This window comes from Oncorhynchus clarkii, chromosome 3, assembly GCF_045791955.1.
Source record: "Oncorhynchus clarkii lewisi isolate Uvic-CL-2024 chromosome 3, UVic_Ocla_1.0, whole genome shotgun sequence".
NCBI lineage: Eukaryota > Metazoa > Chordata > Actinopteri > Salmoniformes > Salmonidae > Oncorhynchus > Oncorhynchus clarkii.
The window spans coordinates 61,430,627-61,454,785 of NC_092149.1; the positions used below are offsets into that span (position 1 = coordinate 61,430,627).

The 24,159-nt window shown below is 43.2% G+C and overlaps 1 protein-coding gene across 1 annotated transcript in view; it reads left to right on the forward strand.

Moving 5' to 3' along the window:
- LOC139400740 (integrin, beta 5) overlaps positions 1 to 24,159 on the forward strand; it is an 89,079-nt gene that overhangs the window by 27,659 nt on the left and 37,261 nt on the right. Inside the window, exons 7-10 of the mRNA XM_071145402.1 lie at positions 176 to 271; positions 1,770 to 1,859; positions 4,178 to 4,312; positions 23,314 to 23,743. Of these exons, the coding sequence (XP_071001503.1) occupies positions 176 to 271; positions 1,770 to 1,859; positions 4,178 to 4,312; positions 23,314 to 23,743 (751 nt within the window). The remainder of the gene's footprint in view (positions 1 to 175; positions 272 to 1,769; positions 1,860 to 4,177; positions 4,313 to 23,313; positions 23,744 to 24,159) is intronic.

The window sequence follows — 24,159 nt, forward strand, 5'->3', positions numbered from 1 at the left end:
CACTTCTGACTTCGTTCTGCTGGTGAAAAATGAAATGTCAGGGGACTCGTGTAAAGACAACACTGGAGTCAGAGGAGCAATGACTTCCCTTCCCTGGGTGAACTGGAAGCTAAACTAATGAACTTGAAATGGCTCTAACATCCTCTTCCATGCATATCTATCTGTCTGTCTGCAGGACTATCCCTCGCTGGCTCTGTTGGGAGAGAAGCTGGCGGAGAACAACATCTATCTCATCTTCGCTGTGACTAAAAGGCTCTATGTCATTTACAAGGTACATTTTTTATATTTATATTATATATATATATATATATATATAATATATACTGCTCAAAAAAATAAAGGGAACACTTAAACAATACAATGTAACTCCAAGTCACTCACACTTCTGTGAAATCAAACTGTCCACTTAGGAAGCAACACTGATTGACAATACATTTCACATGCTGTTGTGCAAATGGAATAGACAACAGGTGGAAATTATAGGCAATTAGCAAGACACCCCCAATAAAGAAGTGGTTCTGCAGGTGATAACCACAGACCACTTCTCAGTTCCTATGCTTCCTGGCTGATGTTTTGGTCACTTTTGAATGCTGGCAGTGCTTTCACTCTAGTGGTAGCATGAGACTGAGTCCACAACCCACACAAGTGGCTCAGGTAGTGCAGCTCATCCAGGATGGCACATCAATGCGAGCTGTGGCAAGAAGGTTTGCTGTGTCTGTCAGCGTAGTGTCCAGAGCATGGAGGCGCTCCCAGGAGACAGGCCAGTACATCAGGAGACGTGGAGGAGGCCGTAGGAGGGCAACAACCCAGCAGCAGGACCGCTACCTCCGTCTTTGTGCAAGGAGGAGCAGGAGGAGCACTGCCAGAGCCCTGCAAAATGACCTCCAGCAGGCCACAAATGTGCATGTGTCTGCTCAAACGGTCAGAAACAGACTCCATGAGGGTGGTATGAGTGCCCGACGTCCACAGTTGGGGGTTGGGCTTACAGCCCAACACCGTGCAGGACATTTAGCATTTGCCAGAGAACACCAAGATTGGCAAATTCGCCACTGGCGCCCTGTGCTCTTCACAGATGAAAGCAGGTTCACACTGAGCACATGTGACAGACGTGACAGTCTGGAGACGCCGTGGAGAACGTTCTGCTGCCTGCAACATCCTCCAGTATGACCGGTTTGGCGGTGGGTCAGTCATGGTGTGGGGTGGCATTTCTTTGGGGAGCCGCACAGCCCTCCATGTGCTCGCCAGAGGTAGCCTGACTGCCATTAGGTACCGAGATGAGATCCTCAGACCCCTTGTGAGACCATATGCTGGTGCGGTTGGCCCTGGGCTCCTCCTAATGCAAGACAATGCTTGACCTCATGTGGCTGGAGTGTGTCAGCAGTTCCTTCAAGAGGATGGCATTGATGCTATGGACTGGCCCGCCCGTTCCCCAGTGGAGGCCACACACACTACTGAGCCTCATTTTGACTTGTTTTAAGGACATTACATCAAAGTTGGATCAGCCTGTAGTGTGGTTTTCCACTTTAATTTTGAGTGTGACTCCAAATCCAGACCTCCACGGGTTGATAAATTTGATTTCCATTGATCATTTTTGTGTGATTTTGTATGTATGTGTGTTTATGTTCAGGATTGAGAGTAGCTGTGTGTATTGTGTATGGTGTGTGCACGTTGGTGTGTACACTTCGGTGTGTATGGTGGCCTTTGATATTGTGTTTATTGCTTTGTTATATTTGTTTTAATTAAAAAAATCATATCTGGTGTTTATGCAGAATTTCACAGCACTGATACCTGGAACTACAGTGGAGATTCTGGATCAGGACTCCAAGAACATCATCCAACTCATCGTTAACGCCTACAATGTGAGTAAAGGAGCGTTCTCTCCCATTTAGAGCACACGGTGTGTGTGTGCGCTTGAGAGGGAAAGAGTCTCTCAGCTGTCCTCTTCTGAAATGCATGTTGGTTGACAGTTGGCTGAACACGTTTTGAAACCAGGAAACAGACCGGTATACCCTGAACCTGTCATTTTTATTTTCCATTGCAAAACTGTGAGGCCTACTGAACATGTCCCTGGTCTCTAGAGGACAAGAGGAAGTGTTGAATTTTTATGCTTTAGCATTGGAAATGGAGAACCTCACCCTGCCCCTCTATTTTCTGTGGTGATATGGAGACCCACACCCTGCCCCTCTATTTGCTGTGGTGGTCTGGGGTTTACTCTACTTCTGGCTCACTACGGCACTATCTTTAACTCTGCACTAGCACTTTATGGTTACTGAAGAAGAAGCGGGTTTATGGCGCAAATCCTGCCTGAGACACTGTGGTGCTGCTACTCCCCAGTCCCCTCCATGCAGGAAATAGATTCCATTCTTCCAGTTATTTGAAGGAAGGGTTTTTAAAGGGCCTGAAAAGGGTTCTAGAAGGGATTCTTGTGTATTTTAAACAAAATAAACGGCTATAGACTCGTGTGCTAGGAGATTTACATCTTGTCCTCGTTTACAATTCACATTTATGGAAAGATCAACAACAACAAAAACACATCTTCAATTTATGGGTCATGATACATGTATAATCTTCATTCTACCCAAGTTAAGCAGGGGCCTCAAATGGTCTTGAATTCTAATTTGACGTTAGTGTTTAATTGTCACAGAAGACACTCTCTCATAATCCATTCTCAAAGCATGGAATCATCCTGTCTTGTATTTTTGTGTTGTGGTCTGTTGACTAAAACCTGACCCTAGATCACTGAGTGAGTACTCTGACACTGTGGCTCTGGTTTGGCCATTTAGGGATCTTAAAGTCACAGTCTGTGATTTGAGAGTGGTTTGGCTTTATTTCTCCAGCCCCATACCTCAGCTTACCAAACAAAGTGGCAGTCAGACTGTTGAAATGGCAGATTTAGCCTTCAATGCACTGCTGGAAAGCAGTTATATAATTCACTTTTGTTGACTAGTTGAGAGAAAACAACATTTTAAGGGAAGAATGAATCTTTCTCCATGTATTTTTAATATTTTAAAACCAAAGTATTTGCCTGTTTTTAGTCAACTATCCTCAAAAATATTTTCCAATAAAGCAGTGGGTTTTTTTCTTCAGTCAAGCATTTTTTCCTTCCTGTGGTTGAGAGGAACTACAACTTGATTTTGCAGAGTAGACTCAACCCGTGTATTTATTTATTTTTAAACCTTTATTTAATAGGCAAGTCAGTAAAGAACAAATTCTTATTTACAATGACGGCCTACCAGGGAACAGTGGGATTTTTATCTTGTCAACTCAGGGATTTAATCCAGCAACCTTTCGGTTACTGGCCCAACGCTCTAACCACTAGGCTACCTGACACCCTTATATACCAAGTAGCCTACATTCTGTTCACTTTACACAATGGGCAGATGGCACCACATTTTGGTTCCTATCATAATTGTATATTTTTTGAGTATTGTGAAGTTCGAACACAAGCATTTGAGTTATTTCAACACATTTTGTTATCAGTTCATTGTGTTCTTTCTCCAGTACAGGGCATAGATCAATCATGGGTATCTGTCAGTCGGGCATGATTCTGATTACCCCCTTCCACAGTTCTGTACATAAAGTACAGATAAGGCTGGCATGTAGCAGCAAAGGCACGCTACGACACACACACGCACCACATCCATCCATGCCAACCGAACTGCTGTGGGTTTGGGGGAAGTTTACAGAAGACAGAATGACCTGTATAAATCTTGCTTAACCAAGGCATTTTACGCTCTTTCCAACTATCTTTTTCTCTGTTTTCCACCCTGCCTGCTAACAGATTAAATAAGAGGCTCTTACTGGTTTCATTCTAAAATGCTGAGTTGTGGTGGTTCTGAGTGGATCCAGTGCCAGGGGTACTGGAAGCATTTAACATTCAAATAATATGGAAACCACCAGGGAACCTCTGTGCCAGCTCTAATATACACACATACTTTAATGCTCATGTGATTTATTGATAGGAGTCTTTGATCAGACATGTTTGGATAGTTGACCAGTGGACCATCTGTCTTGTTTTCAAATAAATGACATATTTACTACTTTGATGCAAATGTCAAAAGTACTTATTCATAAGTGTGTGTCTGTATATGTGTCTGTCTTTTTTTGTGTTCATGGCATATTTATCTGTGAGTTCATCCAATCTCTCTCTTTCTCTGTCTGTGTGTCCTCCCTCCAGAACATCCGGTCCAAAGTGGAGCTGACCGTGTGGGATCAACCTGAAGACCTCAGTCTGTCCTTCACGGCCACCTGTCAGGACGGACAGCCCCTACCAGGCCTCAGGAAGTGTGCCGACCTCAAGATCGGAGACACGGTGAGTCTCTCAGACCTCCTGACTTCCTATGGATTTGCACTATCAGGCCAAGCTGGAAAGTCAAAATTGGCTATATCGTGAAAATGTATATAAACGAAAATACGCTTTTTGGTTTATCAAAAGTTAGGGTTGATTATAAAAACAGATTTTTAGGACTTTGAGCTTGCAGCTTTGCCTGATAGTGACCAAGTGAACCTTTCCCATCCTGCCTAATGTACAGGTGATCTGGCTGTCATGTCATGGACACCATGTGAATGATGCAACACATCTGTAACATGATGTAATTCCAACCTGTGGACAGATGCATCATGGGGTATTTGCATTAAGGCTTAGTTAGCCCAGTGGCATGTCTCTCTGCAACACTGACAGGAATATCATGGATATCATCCACCCAGCCAGCGAATGACTGACTGAAGGAAGCAAGTTGTGACTTGGCAGCACAGTGTGACCTTTCAATCCTCTTAAGTTTGCGGTTCCTGTTTGATTAAATTAAACTGCAGTTGCCGGGAGACTAAAGGAGCGATATCGGCCATGTCTTAGACTCTGAGAAAAAGAGCGATTGAGTGAGAGAACAACAATGTTGTTGCTTTGCTTACACTCTTTAACAGTTAACATGTGTGTGTGCGCTCAGATTTTACCCTGCTTAATGTATTTGATATGAGCAGACCATGACTGAAATAATGCAAACATATTCTTTCCCTTGGAAGAAACTAAACTGGGGGTGGCAAAAATGCTTCTGTCTGTTTTGGAAAAATATTAGTCATGGTGTCCATCCCTTCTCTGAGACTCCAGAATGTCCTGTCTCCAACCAACACATACTCTGTCAACACACGGCTGTCTCGACAGATACTGGCCATTCTCAAGGCAAGGGTCATCATTTTCCTGGGATAGCAGTGGGAGTTTGAACTGACTTAACTTTCTCTTGGCTTCTGAACACTGCAATTGGATATCAGTTGTGCTTTCCAAATAGCCCTCCAAATAAGCTATTTTGGATGGCTTTGGATGAAGTAGTCTATGGGAGATGTGGCATCAGTAGCCTCCACAGAAAGCATTTTAGTGTGAGTAGACCTACATATAGGGGGGTGGGGGAAGAATATTTTAGCTGGCTTTTTAATTGTGTTCCAACATGTTCTTGCCATTTTAGATGGAATGCATTCTTCTCTTCCTTTGTTTCAGCTAACAAAACTCTAAAGGTCAGGTGACGTGGGATCACTGCACATCTTAATTGCTTTGAATTCTGCACTGTTCAAATCCTCAGGCCCCAATGAGGATTTGTACAGGATCTATTGAAATGCTCAGCAAGGGGCTACTTTGTACACTCCACCACGCAGAGATCCGACCCTGTGGAATTCTTCTTCCCAAAGCCCCAGTGTCTCCCTCACTGATTCCTTATTTGTCTTAATTGAATGTAGGAAATAAGGATGGTGTGTGGGGATGGAGGGTGAATGAATAATAGTAGTGAATGGGGGAATCACATCTCTGCCTGGCCAGGGTGATGGGTCTAACTCTGTCTTTTGTTCTGCAGCGGGGGTATTTTCTCTGCAGGCCTCTGAGTGCTAATCTGTCCTCCTAAAAAGGTGAGGAAAGAGGACGCGGGGAATAGAGGGAGGAGGAATTGGGAAAGTTCCCAGGTGTCGGTCACAGGGTCTCTGGCTGCAGCCTTGCTCTGAGGCCTGATGCTGCATGTCAATGTCCTCACTACAAAAGTTAGAGAAAGAAGAGTTGGTGAAACCAGAGGCGATTTAACGAACAAAGACGACATGGTGTCTTAGACCCAGTGTACAAACTAAAGCCCACATTCCTTTCACTGTGACTCTCTCAAACCTTAGAGTACTAAATATTTCCCATACAGATGTAGGATCTTAATTTGATCAGTATAGTCCATAATGTTGCTTGATCAGTGTGTAGACTATTAACTGACCAAAATTAGGCTACATGAAATCAAATCAAATTTTATTTGTCACATACAGATGTTAATGCGAGTGTAGCGAAATGCTTGCGCTTCTGGATCCGACAATGCAGTAATAACCAACGAGTAATCTAACAATTTCACAACAACTACCTTATACACACAAGTGTAAAGGGATGAAGAATATGTACATAAAGATATATGAATGAGTGATGGTACAGAATGGCATAGGCAAGATGCAGTAGATGGTATCGAATACAGTATATACATATGAGATGAGTAATGTAGGGTATGTAAACATATATAAAAGTGGCATTGTTTAAAGTGGCTAGTGATACATGTATTACATAAAGATGGCAAGATGCAGTAGATGGTATAGAGTACAGTATATACATATGTGCAATGTTAATAGAACTGTGTCTTAGTGTGGGTTTTCACAGAATTTCTGTAAATCATGAAGCTTATCTGCATTTCTCTGCAACAAAATTAAGATCCTGTACAGTGCCTTCAGAAAGTATTCATACCTCTAGACTTATTCCACACGCTGTTGTTACAACCTGAATTCCAAATGGACAAACACCCCATAATCACAAAATGAATGTTTTTAGAAATGTTGGCAAATGTATTGAAATTGAAATACAGATATCTCATTTACATAAGTATTCACACCCCTGAGATAATACTTTGTAGAAGCACCTTTGGCAGCAATTACAGCTGTGAGTCTTTCTGGGTAAGTCTGTAAGAGCTTTCCACACCTGGATTGTGCAACATTTGCCAATGTATTCGTTTCAAACTTCTTCAAGCTCTAGGCCTTGCAGTAGATTTAAGTCAAAACTGTAACTCGGCCATTCGGTAACATTCACAGTATTCTTGGTAAGCTACTCCAGTGTAGATTTGGCCTTGTGTTTTTAGGTTATTGTCCTGCTGAAAGGTGAATTGATCTCTCAGTGTCTGGTGGAAAGCAGACTGAACCAGGTTTTCTTCTGGGATTTTTGCCTGTTCTTAGCTCCATTCCATTATTTTTTTAATCCTGAGAAACTCCACAGTTCTTAACGATTACAAGCATACCCATAACATGATGCAGCACCACTAGGCTTGAAAATATGGAGAGTGGTACTCAGTAATGAGTTGTATTGGATTTGCCAAATGTAACACTTTGTAGTCAGGACACATTTTCTTTAGTATTACTTTAGTGCCTTGTTGCAAACACGATGCATATTTTTTAAATATTTTTATTCTGTACAAACTTCCTTTTTTTCACTCTGCCCTTTAGGTTAGTATTGTAGAGTAACTACAATGTTGTTGATCCATCCTCTCCTACCACAGCCATTAAACTCTTTTTTTAAAGTCACCATTGGCCTCATGGTGAAATCAAATCAAATTTCACATTAATGTGAAAAGCTTACTTACAAGCCCTTAACCAACACCTCAAGAAATAATTAAGAAAATATTTACTGAATAAACTTAAAGTAAGAAATAAAATGAAAATGAACAATAACGTGGCTATATACATGGGGTACTGGTACTGAGTCAATGTGTGGGGGTACAAGTTAGTTAGGTAATTTGTACATTTAGGTAGGGGTAAAGTGACTATGCATAGATAGTAAACGGTGAGTAGCAGTGGTATAAAAACAAAGGGGGGGGGGGGGGGGGGTAGTAGTAATGTAAGTAGTCCGGTTGGCCATTTCATTAATTGTTCAGCAGTCTTATGGCTTGGGGGTAGAAGCTGTTAAGGAGCCTTTTGGTCCTTGAGTTGCTGCTCCGGTACCGCTTGCCATGTGGTAGCAGAGAGGACCGTCTATGACTTGGGTGACAATTTTTGGGGGGCCTTCCTTTGACACTGCCTAGTATATGGGTCCTGGATGGCAGGAAGCTTTCCCCGATATGCACTAGAGGTCGACCGATTAATTGGAATGGCCGATTTTAATTAGGGCCGATTTTCAAGTTTTCATAACAATCGGTAATTGCCGTTTTTGGACACCGTTCATGGCCGATTACATTGCACTCCACGAGGAGACTGCATGGCAGGCTTGACTACCTGTTATGCGAGTGCAGCAAGGAGCCAAGGTGCTAGCTAGCATTAACTGTTCCTAGGCTGTCATTGAAAATAAGAATGTGTTCTTAACTGACTTTCCTAGTTAAATAAAGGTAAAAAATAAAAATTGAACTTATTTTATAAAAAACAATCAATCTTAACATAATCACTAGTTAACTACACATGGTTGATGGTATTACTAGTTTATCTAGCTTGTCCTGCGTTGCATATAATCGATGCGGTGCCTGTTAATTTATCATTGAATCATAGCCTACTTCGCCAAATGGGTGATTTAACAAGCGCATTTGCGAAAAAAGCACTGTCATTGCACCAATGTGTACCTAACCATTAACATCAATGCCTTTCTTAAAATCAATACACAGAAGTATATATTTTTAAACGTGCATATTTAGTTAAAATAAATTAATGTTAGCAGGCAATATTAAACTCGGGAAATTGTGTCACTTCTCTTGCGTTCATTGCACGCAAAGTCAGGGTATATGCAACCGTTTGGGCCGCCTGGCTCGTTGCAAACTAATTTGACAGAATTATGACATAACATTGAAGGTTGTGCAATGTAACAGGAATATTTAGACTTATGGATGCCACCCGTTAAATAGAATACGGAACGGTTCCGTATTTCACTGAAAGAATAAACGTTTTATTTTCGAAATTATAGTTTCTGGATTTGACCATATTAATGACCTAAGGCTCGTATTGCTGTTTGTTGTTATATTATAATTAAGTCTATGATTTGATAGAGCAGTCTGACTAAGTGGTGGTAGGCAGCAGCAGGCTCGTAGGCATTCATTCAAACAGCACTTTTGTGCGTTTGCCAGCAGCAACGTTTCAAACGTCACACGCTCTGAGACTTGGAGTAGTTGTTCTCCTTGCTCTGCAAGGGCCGCGGCTTTTGTGGAGCGATGGGTAACGCTGCTTCGAGGGTGGCTGTTGTCGATGTGTTCCTGGTTAGAGCCCAGGTAGGGGCGAGGAGAGGGACGGAAGCTATACTGTTACACTGGCAATACTAAAGTGCCTATAAGAGCATCCAATAGTCAATATGAAATACAAATGGTAGAGAGAGTCCTATAATAACCTCAACCTAAAACTTCTTACCTGGGAATATTCTCATGTTCTGAGCAAGGAACTTAAATGTTAGCTTTTTTACATGGCACATATTGCACTTTCACTTTCTTCTCCAACACTTTGTTTTTGCATTATTTAAACCAAATGTAACATGTTTCATTATTTATTTGAGACTAAATTGATTTGATTGAGTTATATTAAGTTAAAATAAGTGTTCATTCAGTATTGTTGTAATTGTCATTATTACAAATAAATAAATAAAAAATATTAAATAGTCCGATTAATTGGTATCGGCTTTTTTTGGTCTTCCAATTATCGGTATCGGCATTGAAAAATCATCATCGGTCGACCTCTAATATGCACTACCCTCTAAGCGCCTTACGGGCGGATGCCGAGCTGTTGCCATACCAGACGGTGCTCTCGATGGTGCAGCTGCAGAACCTTTTGAGGATCTGGGGACCCATGCCAAATATTTTCAGTCTCCTGAGGGGGAAAAGGTGCTGTCGTGCAACTGTATTGGTCTGTTTGGACCATGATTGTTTGTTGGTGATGTGTTGTCTGCCAGGTCTCTGACCTCCCTATAGGCTCTCATGGTTGTGTGCCATGACCTCTTCATGCCTAACAAAGATCCAACTCTTTTAACCTCTCTGGGATATGTGGGACGGTAGAATCCCAGTTCCACAATAAATGTTTGATTTGTTTGATAATGTCCAAATAGCTTCTTTTGTTAGCACTTTTGGTAAACAAATCCAAACGCGCATTCAGGACCAGCCGAACGTTGGACGAAAAGTTCAAAAAGTTATATTGTCAAACTAAGTATAGAATCAATCTTTAGGATGTTGTTATCATAAATGTTCAATAGAATTCCTATGTCTGTAGAAAAGCAATGGAACGAGAGCTAACTCTCTCGTGACCGTGCCTCAGAGCCTGTGGCACTCTGCCAGACACCTGGCTCAATCAGCTCTCATTCCCCCCTCCTTCACAGTAGAAGCCTGAGACAACATTCTAAAGACTGTTGACATCTAGTGGAAGCCTTAGGAAGTGCAATATGACCCCATTTACACTGTATATTGGAATGGCAAAGAGTTGAAAAACTACAAACCTCAGATTTCCCACTTCCTGGTTAGATTTTTCTCAGGTTTTCGCCTGCCATATGAGTTATGTTATACTCACATACATCATTCAAACAGTTTTAGAAACTTTCAACTGTTTTCTATCCAATACTACTAATGATATGCATATATTTGCATCTGGAACAGAGAAGCAGGCAGTTTATTCTGGGCACCTTATTCATCCAAGCTACTCAATACTGCCCCCCCCTGTCTCCAAGAAGTTAAATAATTATAGGCCCATCTCAAAGCTGTCACCCCTGGTGAAAATTCTTGAAACCCTTGTGAATGAACAGCTATTTACTAACTCTATTTTATCAATGTACCATTCGGGCTTCAGGAAGAAGCATATCACAATTACAGCAGCCATGAAGGTTTTAAATGATATCACTGAAGCCCTTGATAAAAAAAAACTGCACTGTGTCTCACTTTTTATTGATCTCTCTAAGGCTTTTGATACAGTTGATCATGCTATACTAAGGCAGAGATTGTCAGGTGTAGGTCTTTCAGAGCATGCAGTTGCATGGTTGGCTAATTATCTGCCTGATAGAACTCAGTGCACTCAATTTGATGGGCTTATGTCTGTTAAATTGCCTGTCTTTAATGGTGTGCCCCAAGGCTCTGTACTTGGTCCTCTCTTATTCACTATTTAAATAAATTACAAAAATGTCCAAAATGCGCAACTTCATTTTTATGCTGATGATACTGTTGTGCCTCGTCTCTTACAAAAGCTTTCCAGAACTTGCAAACAGCTTTTTATACTGTTCAACATACCTTGTGTCAATTGAAGCTTATCCTCAATACTGACTAAACGAATGGTGTTTTCTAAAGCAAGACATAGACCTCTGAACCTTTCACCTATTACTACCCGTCAGGGCAAGGAGATTGAGGTTGTAACCTCATATAAATATCTTGGAATTTTAATTGATGATGGCCTCTTTTAAATTGCATATTCAACAACCTACAAAATAATTGAAGCTGAAATTGGGATTTTATTTTAGGAATAAGGCCTGTTTTTCTTTTGAAGCCAGAAGGAGGCTAGTATCAGCTACATTTATGCCTTTACTGGACTATGGGGATATTTTAAATATGAATGCTTCCGCTCAGTGTTTGAGATCAATTGACACCCTTTACCATGGCACTTTGAGATTTATTTTAAACTATAAAATCCTTACGCACCACTGCACTTTGTATACCAGGGTTGGCTGGCCTTTTCTAGTCACTCGTAGGCTCAGGCATACTTTTATTTACAAAGCCATTTTGGGTTTACTACCTTTTTTATTTGGGCATTTTTATTGTTCAGAAATGTGGTGGGTACTCTTCCTTTGCTGGACTTTATCCTGCTAACTGTTCCAAATGTCCGAACTGAATTTGGTAAAAGGGCTTTTATGTACTCTACGCCATCGTCTTGGAACGCCTTACAAAATACTTTTAAACTGGAAGAACTTGTCCCGATTGGTATTTTTAAATAAATATGCACATTATCGAACAAAATATACATGTATTGTGTAACATGATGCCCTATGAGTGTCATCTGATCATCAAAGGTTAGTGATTAATTTTATCTATATTTCTGATTTTTGTGACTCCTATCTTTGGCTGGGAAACTGGCTGTGTTTTTTTGACTTGGCTATGACCTAACATAATCATATGTTGTGCTTTCGCTGTAAAGCATTTTTTAAATCTGACACGATGAGTAGATTAACAAGATGTTTCTTTCATTTGCTGTATTGGACCTGTTAATGTGTGAAAGTTACATATTCCTAAAACATATTTTTGAATTTCGCGCGCTGCCTTTTCAACGGAATGTTGTCAAGGGGTTCCGCTAGCGGAACGCCTGCGCTAGAAAGGTTAATTTGCTGCTGTTTTTGATTTTGTTATGCTCTTGTGAATTCTAAGTTTTTTACTAGATTACTTGTAGTTTTTCATGTTTGTCTAATTTTTGTAATGACCTGGTGCTGCCTATCTTGGCCAGGACACTCTTGAAAAAGAGATTTTAAATCTCAATGAGCCCTTCCTGGTTAACCTAGCGACGAGCAATCCCGTGTCCGGGAGCGTAATCATAGCCTCAAGCTCATTACCATAACGCAACGTTTCCTATTCATGAAAATCGCAAATGAAATAAATATATTGAAACACAAGCTTAGCCTTTTGTTAACAACACTGTCATCTCAGATTTTCTAAATATGCTTTTCAACCAAAGCTACACAAGCATTTGTGTAAGAGTATTGATAGGCTAGCATAGCATTAAGCCTAGCATTCAGCAGGCAACATTTTCACAAAAACAAGAAAAGCATTCAAATAAAATAATTTACCTTTGAAGAACTTCGGATGTTTTCAATGACGAGACTCTTAGTTAGATAGCAAATGTTAATTTTTTCCAAAAAGATTATTTGTGTAGACGAAATAGCTCCGTTTTGTTCATCACATTTCGCTAAGAGAAATACCGGAAAATGCAGTCACTTACAACGGCAAACTTTTTTCCAAATTAGCTCCATAATATCGACAGAAACATGGCAAACGTTGTTTAGAATCATTCCTCAAGGTGTTTTTCACATATCTATTCGATAATCTATCAGTGGTGGCAGCTGGCTTCTCATCAGAAACAAATGGAAAAATACTGCAGCTGGAGATTACGCAATAATTGCAACGGAGGACACCAAGCGACCACCTGGTAAATGTAGTCTCTTATGGTCAATCTTCCAATGATATGCCTACAAATACGTCACAATGCTGTAGACACCTTGGGGAAAACGTGGAAAACATAAGCTGACTCCTAGCTCCTTCACAGCCATATAAGGAGTCATTGCCATGAGGCGGTTTCAAAAAATGCGGCACTTCCTGATTGTATTTTTATCTGGGTTTCGCCTGTAACATCAGTTCTGTGGCAGGCGCAGACAATATCTTTGCAGTTTTGGAAACGTCAGTGTTTTCTTTCCAAAGCTGTCAATTATATGCATAGTCGATCATCTTTTCGTGACAAAATATCTTGTTTAAAACGGGAACGTTTTTCATCCAAAAATTAAAAGAGCGCCCCCTATATCGAAGAAGTTAAATAAAGGTTAAATAAAATAACGTGAGCGCTACGGGGTGGTAGTCATTTAGGTAGGTTACCTTCGCATTCTTGGGCACAGGGACTATGGTGGTCTGCTTGAAACATATAGGTATTACAGCCTTGGTCAGGGAGAGGTTGAAAATGTCAGTGAAGACACTTGCCAGTTGCTCCGCGCATGCTTTGAGTACACGTCCTGGTAACCCGTCTGGCCCCCCGGCCTTGTGACTGTTGACCTGTTTTAAAGGTCTTGCTCACATCAGCTACAAAGAGCATGATCACACAGTCGTCCGGAACAGCTGGTGCTCTCATGCATGCTTCAGTGTTGCTTGCCTCGAAGCAAGCATAAAAGGGATTTAGCTCGTCTTGTAGGCTTCGGTCACTGGGCAGCTCGCGGCTGGGTTTCCCTTTAGTCTGTAATAGTTTGCAAGCCCTGCCACATCCGACAAGCTGTTTGATGGTTCGTCTAAGGGAATAGCTGGATTATTTATAAGCGTCCGGAGTAGTGTCCCACTCCTTGAAAGCGGCAGCTCTACCCTTTTTAGCTCTGTGTGGATGTTGCCTGTAATCCATGGCTTCTGATTGGGATATATACGTACTGTCACTGTGAGGGATGACGTTGTCGATGCACTTACTGATGAAGCCGGTGACTGAGGTGGTATACTCCTCAATGCCATTTGAGTCCGGGAACATATTCCAGTATGTGCTTGCAAAACAGTCCTGTAGCGTAGCATCTGCGTCATCTGAGCGGTTTCCTTCCTCCCCGGCAAATGAGGTAGGAAGTGCGCCTGTATCTTTGTAGTGAATGGGTGTATTGATACACCATCCAAAGTGTAATTTAATAACTTCACATGGCTCAGAGATATTCAATGTCTTGTCTACTGATAGGTGTACTTTTTTGTGAGGCGTTGGAAAACCTCCCTGGTCTTTGGTTGATTCTGTGTTTGAAATTCACTGCTCGACTGAGGGACCTTAAAATTATCTGTATGTGTGAGGTACAGAGATGAGGTAATCATAAAGTTACGTTAAACACTATTACTGCACACCGAGTGAGTCCATGCAACTTATGTGTCTTTTTAAGCAACTGTTTTATCCTGAAATTAATTAGGCTTGCCATAACAAAGTGGTTGAATACTTGACTCAAGATAGACTTTGGTGATTAATCTGCTGCTCTCTCCGTTCCACTCCTCCATTCCATCCCTCTCTCACAATCACAGCAGTAATGTCCTGGGATTTGGTTCCCTGCCTTTTTACTCCAGCAGCTTTATCTCATGGTTGCTAGTTTCCCTAATGAGCCACATGGTTAAAGGAGATGGGTTCCTCGTGACTCACTCCCCTAAATCTCATTACCTCGTTAGGAAGAGCACTGCTGTAGTGGAAGAGGCAAATAGCAGACAAGCAGGTCTTCCAAGTGTTATGTGGGCCCTTCCTTCCTGTGGACTCTGATTGGAGGCTTATCTAGGTACTCAGCAGGAACATACCACAACTCTGCGTTCATGTCCTGTTCTTCTGCAGTGCTGTGCTTGTGGATGACAATAGCTTTGTTATTGATGTTTTTTATTTATTTTTAACTCGTGTTTCTGTATTACCTACAGACATTCATCACTTACTAACTAGATCAATGGTTTGGGTTGGACAGATGACGCAGTTTGATGTCATGAGTGTTTACTCCACACACAGCCACACCCTCATATTGTACAGCGTTTCATATTAGTCAGCGGCTCACCCAGTAGGGTCTGTGGTACTATGACCTCTTCACCACTAAGCCTGTTGATGTTCACTTCTCATTGAAAGAGGAAGGGAAGATGGAAGACACTGATGGCCTAAGAGACCTATAGAGAGAGAGCAAAAGGTCCTGCATTCTGAGTGACAGGCCAATGCTCTTTTTCTCTCCTGAAGACTCGGATCGTTGCGTGCAGAGCTGCTGCCAACATCAACACGGCCCAAGCATCTGAGTGTTTGCCTTTGGGGCTGCAGTCCAGAGGGCTATGGCCTTCAGTCTTGGGAGCTAAACTTCAAAGCACAGCATGTGCCCCCTCACATCCCTGCCTCTCCACCTCCAATGACCCCTCCGGGCTCAACACTGCCAAAGGGCACATAGGCTACCTGTAGACGTGTGTGTGTGTGTGTGTGTGTGTGCGCGCTTCTTCACTCATCTAGAACCACTGGGAGAAGGAGAATGATGTGGAAGAGTGAACCTTATCAGACCTACGTCATGGAAGGAAGGACATCCTTCCTGAAATACCCCTACAGCTGCCTCAGATTAGCTTTTCTCTTCGCTAAAATATTTTTGTGGTTGAAAGTATCCATGCTCTCATCCAGAGCTGTGTTATGTATTGAAAAGTTAACCACATTTCATATGTATTCTAATTGGCGTTATTGAAGTCGGTCCTTGTGTTTTCTTTGGACAGAATTATTCAGTTTTAAAGATGTTTTGCCTCAGAGCCTTTTCCAATGCGCCAAAGGTTATATGGAAGGTGATGATGTATCAACTGACATATATACTGTACATTGCAGTTTTGTAGATTCATGGTAGTATCAGTTTAACTGGAGGAATTCACACCATTATCCCATCTAAAGTGAGTGAAACCACAAAGAATAACACACTGCCTCATCTACGGCACGTACACACACTAGAGATGGTTGCTGTGGCAGTAAGCTACAGAGAAGGAAACAGTAATGCGCTGCAAATCAAATGTTATTTGTCACATGCTTTGTAAACAACAGATGTAGATTAACATGCTTATTCCGGGACATGCTTACTTCCGGGTCTTTTTACAACAATGCAGAGTTAAAGATAAATAGAATTGGTGACACGAGGAATAAATACAGTGAATAACAATAACCAGTAAAAAAATAACATGGATCGAGTCTAGTGATCGCTCTTCTGGGGCCGATTTGAACCAGTTGGTTGTAAGTGGGTTGTAACTATATGTTCGATATGCTCTACGTGGACGTAAAGATTATACCTGTTGCATCACCTGGGCGTGAGCCCTTCTATGAGCTATGCCTGGGCGTGAGCCCTTCTATGAGCTATGCCTGGGCGTAGACTCTACGCCTGGTCGGGAGACGGGACTATGCTATTCTTTTCTGTACATACCATGAAATAACAATCTATATTTTCTAAAGGATGTGAGTCTCGTGTTCATATTTCACAACCTCCGGGCTTTTCGAGTTGCCTATGCGCGAGTCAATAGCAAAATAATACACTTGATTCATGCTACATTACAGCATGCTAAATGTGTCTGATCAGATATTAGAAAACTAATAGATGAGCTGCCACCTCCACTTTTATTATAGCTCATATCTCATTTACATAAGTATTCACACCCCTGAGTCAATACATGTCAGAATCACCTTTGGCAGCGATTTCAGCTGAGTCTTTCTGGGTAAGTCTAAGAGCTTTGCACACCTGGGTTGTACAATATTTGCCCATTATTCTTTAAAAATTCTTCAAGATGTGTTCAAATTGGTTGATCATTGCTAGACAACCATTTTCAGGTCTTGCCATAGATTTTCAAGTAGATTTAAGTCAAAACTGGAACTCGGCCACTCGGGAATATTCACTGGATTCTTGGTAAGTGTAACAGTATTGCTTCCGTCCCTCTCCTCACCTCGAACCAGGGACCCTCTGCACACAACAGTCACCCTCAAAGCATCGTTACCCATTGCGCCACAACTACTTCAAGGCCTCAGAGCAAGTGATGTCACCAATTGAAACGCTATTAGCGCGCACCGCCGCTAACCAGCTAGCCATTTCACCGTTACAAAAGCAACTCCAGTGTAGTTTTAGCCTTATTTTAGGTTATTGTCCTGCTGAAAGGAGAATTGTTCTGAACCAGGTTTTCCTCTAGGATTTTGCCTGTGCTTAGCTCCATTCAATGTATTTTTTATCCTGAAAAGCTCCCCGGTTCTTGACAATTACAAGCATACCCATAACATGATGCAGACATCACTATGCTTGAAAATATGGGGATTGGGACTCTGTAATATGTTTGGGGTAAATCCAATGCAACACACTTTGTATTCAGGACAAAAAAGTTAATGGCTTAAATAAAGAACATTTTTAAAAAAAATAAAATGTATTTTATCATATCCAATCAAATGTATTTATATAGCCCCTCGTACATCAGCTGATATCTCAAAGTGCTGTGCAGAAACCCAGCCTAAAACCCCAAATAGCAAGCAATGCAGGTGTAGAAGCACGGTGGCTAGGAAAAACTCCCTAGAAAGGCCAAAACCTAGAGAGGAACCAGGCTATGAGCGGTGGCCAGTCCTCTTCTGGCTGTGCCGGGTGATTATAACAGAACATGGCCAAGATGTTCGAATGTTCATAAATGACCAGCATGGTCAAATAATAATAATCACAGGCAGAACAGTTGAAACTGGAGCAGCAGCACAGCCAGGTGGACTGGGGACAGCAAGGAGTCATCATGTCAGGTAGTCCTGAGGCATGGTCCTAGGGCTCAGGTCCTCCTCCTCCGAGAGAGAATTAGAGAGGGCATACTTAAATTCACACAGGACACCGGATAGGACAGGAGAAGTACTCCAGATATAACAAACTGACCCCCGACACATAAACCAACACATAAACTACTGCAGCATAAATACTGGAGGCTGAGACAGGAGGGGTCAGGAGACACCCCCGGACAGGGCCAAACAGGAAGGATATAACCCCACCCACTTTGCCAAAGCACAGCCCCCACACCACTAGAGGGATATCTTCAACCACCAATTTACCATCCTGAGACAAAGATCTCCGCCACGGCACAACCCAAGGAGGGGCGCCAACCCATACAGGAAGATCACATCAGTGACTCAACCCACTCAAGTGACGCACCCCTAATTGGGACGGTATGAAAGAGCCCTAGTAAAGCCAGTGACTCAGCCCCTGTAATAGGGTTAGAGGCAGAGAATCCCAGTGGAAAGAGGGGAACCGGCCAGGCAGAGACAGCAAGGGCGGTTCGTTACTCCAGAGCCTTTCCGTTCACCTTCACACTCCTGGGCCACACTCAATCATACCCCCTTTTTCTCCCCAATTTCGTGGTATCCAATTGTTAGTAATTACTATCTTGTCTCATCGCTACAACTCCTGTACAGGCTCCTCTGAAACACAACTCAACCAAGCTGCACTGCTTCTTAACATGGCGCGCATCTAACCCGGAAGCCAGCTGCACTAATGTGTCGGAGGAAACACCGTGCACCTGGCGACCTTGGTTAGCGTGCACTGCGCCCGGCCCGCCACAGGAGTCGCTGGTGCGTGATGAGACAAGGATATCCCTACCGGCCAAACCCTCCCTAACCTGGACGACGCTAGGCCAATTGTGCGTCACCCCACGGACCTCCCGGTCGCGGCCAGCTGCTACAGAGCATGGCCGCGAACCCAGAGTCTCTGGTGGCACAGCTAGCGCTGCGATGCAGTGTCCTAGAACACTGCGCCACCCGGGAGGCTCCCAAAACATGTTTTTTGTTAACTAGGCATGTCAGTTAAGAACAAATTCTTATTTACAATGACGTCCTACCCTGGTCAAACACGGATGACGCTGGGCCAATTGTGCAACGCCCTATGGGACTCCCAATCACGGCCGGATGTGATTCAAACCAGGGAATGTAGTGTCGCCTCTTGCACTGAGATGCAGTGCCTTAGACCGCTGTGCCACTCGGGAGCCCCATGCCTTGTTGCAAACAGGATGCATGTTTTGCAATATTTTCATTCTGTACAGGCTTCCTTCTTTTCACTCTGTCAATTAGGTTACTAACTCTGTCTGCTTTTTTTATTTTATGTTTTTAAACCCATCTACCAATAGGTGCCCTTCTTTGCAAGGTTTTGAAATTCACTGCTGAACTGAGGGACCTTACAAGTATCTGTATGTGTGAGGTAAAAAGATGAGGTAGTCATAAAAAAATAATGTGAAGCACTATTATTGCACAGAGAGTGAGTCCATGCAACGTATTATGTGACTTGTTAAGAACATTTGTGCTCCTGAACTTATTTAGGCTTGCCATAACAAAGGGGTTGAATACTTATTGACTCAAGACATTTCAGATGTTTTATTTTTATTCATTTGTAAAAATGTATTTTAAAAACACTACCCCATAATGTGGAGGTGTGTGTGTTTAGGCCAGTGACAAAACATCTCAATTGAGCCCATTTTAAATTCAGGCTGTAACACAACAAAATGTGGAACAAGTCCAGGTGTGAATACTTTCTGAATGCACTATAGCCTAGGCTACTACGTGAGTGAGGAGAAGAATAAGCCACTTGTTAATACTAGGCTACCTTAGACTACATAACATGCTAGCAAAATGTTCTGATAATGCTGTTAGATGAGCAAACTAGACTAAAGATTATCATTATGAACACTGACCTCAATTTGGCTAACATTTTCCCAGCCTAAATGTAATCAAATATCCAAACGGAGGTTCCTGGAAAACAAAAATCTGGACGATTGATTTATGAAGACGATTCCCCACGCTTGTCTAAAAACAGCGCGATAATGTTGTCCCAATGATAAGGGGCTGAAATTATAGTTGACCACACGGCTATTGCTTTAAAGTATTGAAAACAGTTCGATGACTTTGGGAGTTTCAGTAAGCAACAATATGATAAATGCCTTCAAAAGCATTAGCCTACTTTATCCAATAACTTTGTCATTCAGTGATATTCATTCCACAGTAATTATTGATTGATGATTCATCATAAGAGAACAACATGCATGCATAGTGGTGGGCTTTGAAATGATGGGACATGCCTGGCAAAGTTTAAAACTGCCACGAGGGCCTCCCGGGTGGCGCAGTGGTTAAGGGCCATCAGAGTCCCTGGGTGGCACAGTTAATTGTGCCATCAGAGTCCCTGGGTTCGCGCCTAGGCTCTGTCGTAACCGGCCGCGACCGGGAGGTCCGTGGGGCGACGCACAATTGGCCTAGCGTCGTCCGGGTTAGGGAGGGATTGGTCGGTAGGGATCTCCTTGTCTCACCGCGCACCAGCGACTCCTGTGGCGGGCCGGGCGCAGTGCGCGCTAGCCAAGGTTGCCAGGTGCACGGTGTAGCCTCCGACACATTGGTGCGGCATGCTTCCGGGTTGGATGAGCGCTGTGTTAAGAAGCAGTACGGCTGGTTGGGTTGTGTATCGGAGGACGCATGACATTCAGCCTTCGTCTCTCCCGAGCCCGTACGGGAGTTGCAGCAATGAGACAAGATAGTAGCTACTACAACAATTGGATACCATGAAATTGGGGAGAAAAAGGGGTAAAAATTCAAACAAAAAAAAAACCTGCCACGAGAACAGTGACAGCCTAGTAATGGGTGCTGCCTAGCAGCCACCATTTTGAAGCATCAAATCTCATGCATTGCTTAATCATTGCTTACACTGGATTTAGCTACGACTAGTCTTTTTGGTTGGTGCAGCAGGTGTAAATTCTTATCCCAAAGTCAAACGTAGATACACCTGACCTAGCATTTTAAGACTTTTTATTTTTTTTATCAAATGTATTTATATAGCCCTTCTTACATCAGCTGATATCTCAAAGTGCTGTACAGAAACCCAGCCTAAAACCCCAAACAGCAAGCGATGCAGGTGTAGAAGCACAGTGGCTAGGAAAAACTCCCTAGAAAGGCCTAAACCTAGGAAGAAACCTAGAGAGGAATCAGGCTACTATGAGGGGTGGCCAGTCTTCTGGCTGTACCAGGTGGAGATTATAACAGAACATGGCCAAGATGTTCAAATGTTCATAAATGACCAGCATGGTCAAATAATAATCACAGTAGTTGTCGAGGGTGCAGCAAGTCAGCACCTCAGGAGTAAATGTCAGTTGGCTTTTCATAGCTGATAATTAGGAGTATCTCTACCGCTCCTGCGGTCTCTGGAGAGTTGAAAACAGCAGGTCTGGGACAGTTAGCACGTCCGGTGAACAGGTCAGGGTTCCATAGCCGCAGGCAGAACAGTTGAAACTGGAGCAGCAGCACGGCCAGGTGGACTGGGGACAGCAAGGAGTCATCCAGGTAGTCCTGAGGCATGGTCCAAGGGCTCAGGTCCTCCGAGAGAGAGAATTAAAGAGAGCATACTTAAATTCACACAGGACACCAGATAAGACAGGATAAGTACTCCAGAAATAACAAACTGACCCTAGCCCCCCGACACAAACTACTGCAGCATAAATACTGGAGGCTGGGTCAGGAGACACTGTGGACCCATCCGATGATACCCCCGGACAAGGCCAAACAGGAATGAGATATCCTCACCCACTTTGCCAAAGCACAGCCCCCACACCACCAACTTACCATCCTGAGACAAGGCCGAGTATAGCCCACAAAGATCTCCGCAACGGCACAAACAAAGGGGGGGAACCAACCCAGACAGGCAGATCACGTCAGTGACTCAACCCACTCAAGTGACGCACCTCTCCTAGGCACGACATGAAAGAGCACCAGTAAGCCAGTGACTCAGCCCCTGTAATAGGGTTAGAGGCAGAGAATCCCAGTTGAGAGAGGGGAAACGTCCAGGCAGAGACGGCAAGGGCGGTTCGTTGCTCCAGAGCCTTTCCGTTCACCTTCACACTCCTGGGCCAGACTACACTCAATCATATGACCCACTGAAGAGATGAGTCTTCAGTAAAGACTTAAAAGGTTGAGACCGAGTTTGCGTCTCTCACATGGGTAGTAGGCAGACCGTTCCATAACAATTGAGTTCTATAGGAGAAAGCCTTGCCTCCAGCTGTTTGCTTAGAAATTCTAGGGACAATTAGGAGGCCTGCATCTTGTGACCGTAGCGTACGTGTAGGTATGCACGGCAGGACCAAATCAGAAAGATAGGTAGGAGCAAGCCCATGTAATGCTTTGTAGGTTAGCAGTAAAACGTTGATCAGCCCTTGCCTTAACAGGAAGCCAGTGTAGGGAGGCTAGCACTGGAGTAATATGAGCAAATTAAATTGATTTAGTGCTTTATCCGGGTAGCCGGAAAGTAAAGCATTGCAATAGTTGAACCTAGAAGTAACAAAAGCATGGATTAATTTTCATTTTTGGACAGAAAGTTTCTGATTTTTGCAATGCTACGTAGATGGAAAAAAGCTGTCCTTGAAACAGTCTTGATATGTTTGTCAAAAGAGAGATCAGGGTCCAGAGTAATGCCGAGGTCCTTCAGTTTTATTTGAGATGACTGTACAACCATCAAGATTAATTGTCACCCAACTGGTGTGTCTGGCCCCTGGTGTCCAAAAGCTATTTTCATTCATAACAAATGATGGTGGAGACGGTGTAAAACATATTTTTCAGTGTAAAAAAAACATATTTGAGAATTATTCCGGAGTCCGTAAAACATCTGCTATCCAATGCAGCACCATCTTCCAATCAACGTAACTGATGAGACAGGCCAATCTAAAGGGAGGGTGGAGTTTCTGTCTTGTTCAGACTTCCTTCCTCAGAGCAATCAAATGGGTGGCGGTCCTGTCTGTGTCATCTGCTGCTTGAATTGGCTGTGATTAATCAACTAATTGACTCAAAGCCACAAACTGTCCTCTGATCTCTCTCCTCTGATCGCGCTCTCTCGCGCCTTCTCTCTCTGAGATCATTCCACATGTATAAACACAGCTTGCAGGTCAAATGTAGATCACAGCCAATCCTTAATATGAGCAAAAAGGGTTAATCTGGAGGTAGATGGTGTAATTGTGATGGATCCAGATTGAGACCATTTTTTGAAATCCAGTTATGAGTATGACGTAGGTTTGTGTAAAACTCCTTGATTGAGAAATTGTGGCAATTTGTCTAATTCCAGTCCATATACTAACCCTGTTGTACTGTTCTTCTTTCTTCCAGGTGTCATTCAACGTGAGTGTGGATGCTAGGGGCTGCCCCGCACCTGGCACCCAGCAGAGATTCACCATCAAACCTGTGGGCTTGAAGGATCGTCTGGAGGTGTCAGTGGACTACCGCTGTGCCTGTGGCTGCACCGACCAGACCCAGGCTAACAGTAGCCGCTGCAGCTCTATCGGACAGTACACCTGTGGTACCTGCCGCTGTGACCCGGGCTACCTGGGCGCCCGCTGTGAGTGCCAGGAGGGCGAGGCTGGCAGCATGTACCTGAGCGCCTGTAGAGAGGCGGAGGGGAAGCAGATCTGTGGTGGGAGAGGGGAGTGCAGTTGTAACCAGTGCCTCTGCTATGAGTCAGAGTTCGGGAAGATCTACGGGACCTTCTGCGAGTGTGACGACTTCTCCTGCGCCCGACACAAGGGCATCCTCTGCTCAGGTAGGTGTGCAAAGAGAAGGGAGCACTGCCGCTTCTTCCCTCTACAAATTGCTGGATCTCCTCTCTACTTCTGCATGTGTACAACATAAATTATTCAGACATACACAGTAGTGCTTCGTACAGTACCTGATACATGTGCAGAAACACGAGTCCTAGATGTGTCGCTATTGAGGGTGTGTCTAAGTTGGCTTGTGCTGTCATGTTTATGCTAAGAGACGCATTCAATTAATGTTTATTGATCTACAAGGCTGTATGATAGTAGTGAGCAGGTGGGATGTTGTTTCCACGGTCTGTTACCACATCACTCTGGTCTGTGTTTATTAGGCAGGTTGGCATTTATTGAGATGACTCATGTACTGGAGGCAGCTCTGCAGAGTGGTCACTAGCTGGCACTACCACAAAGTCATATTGATTTT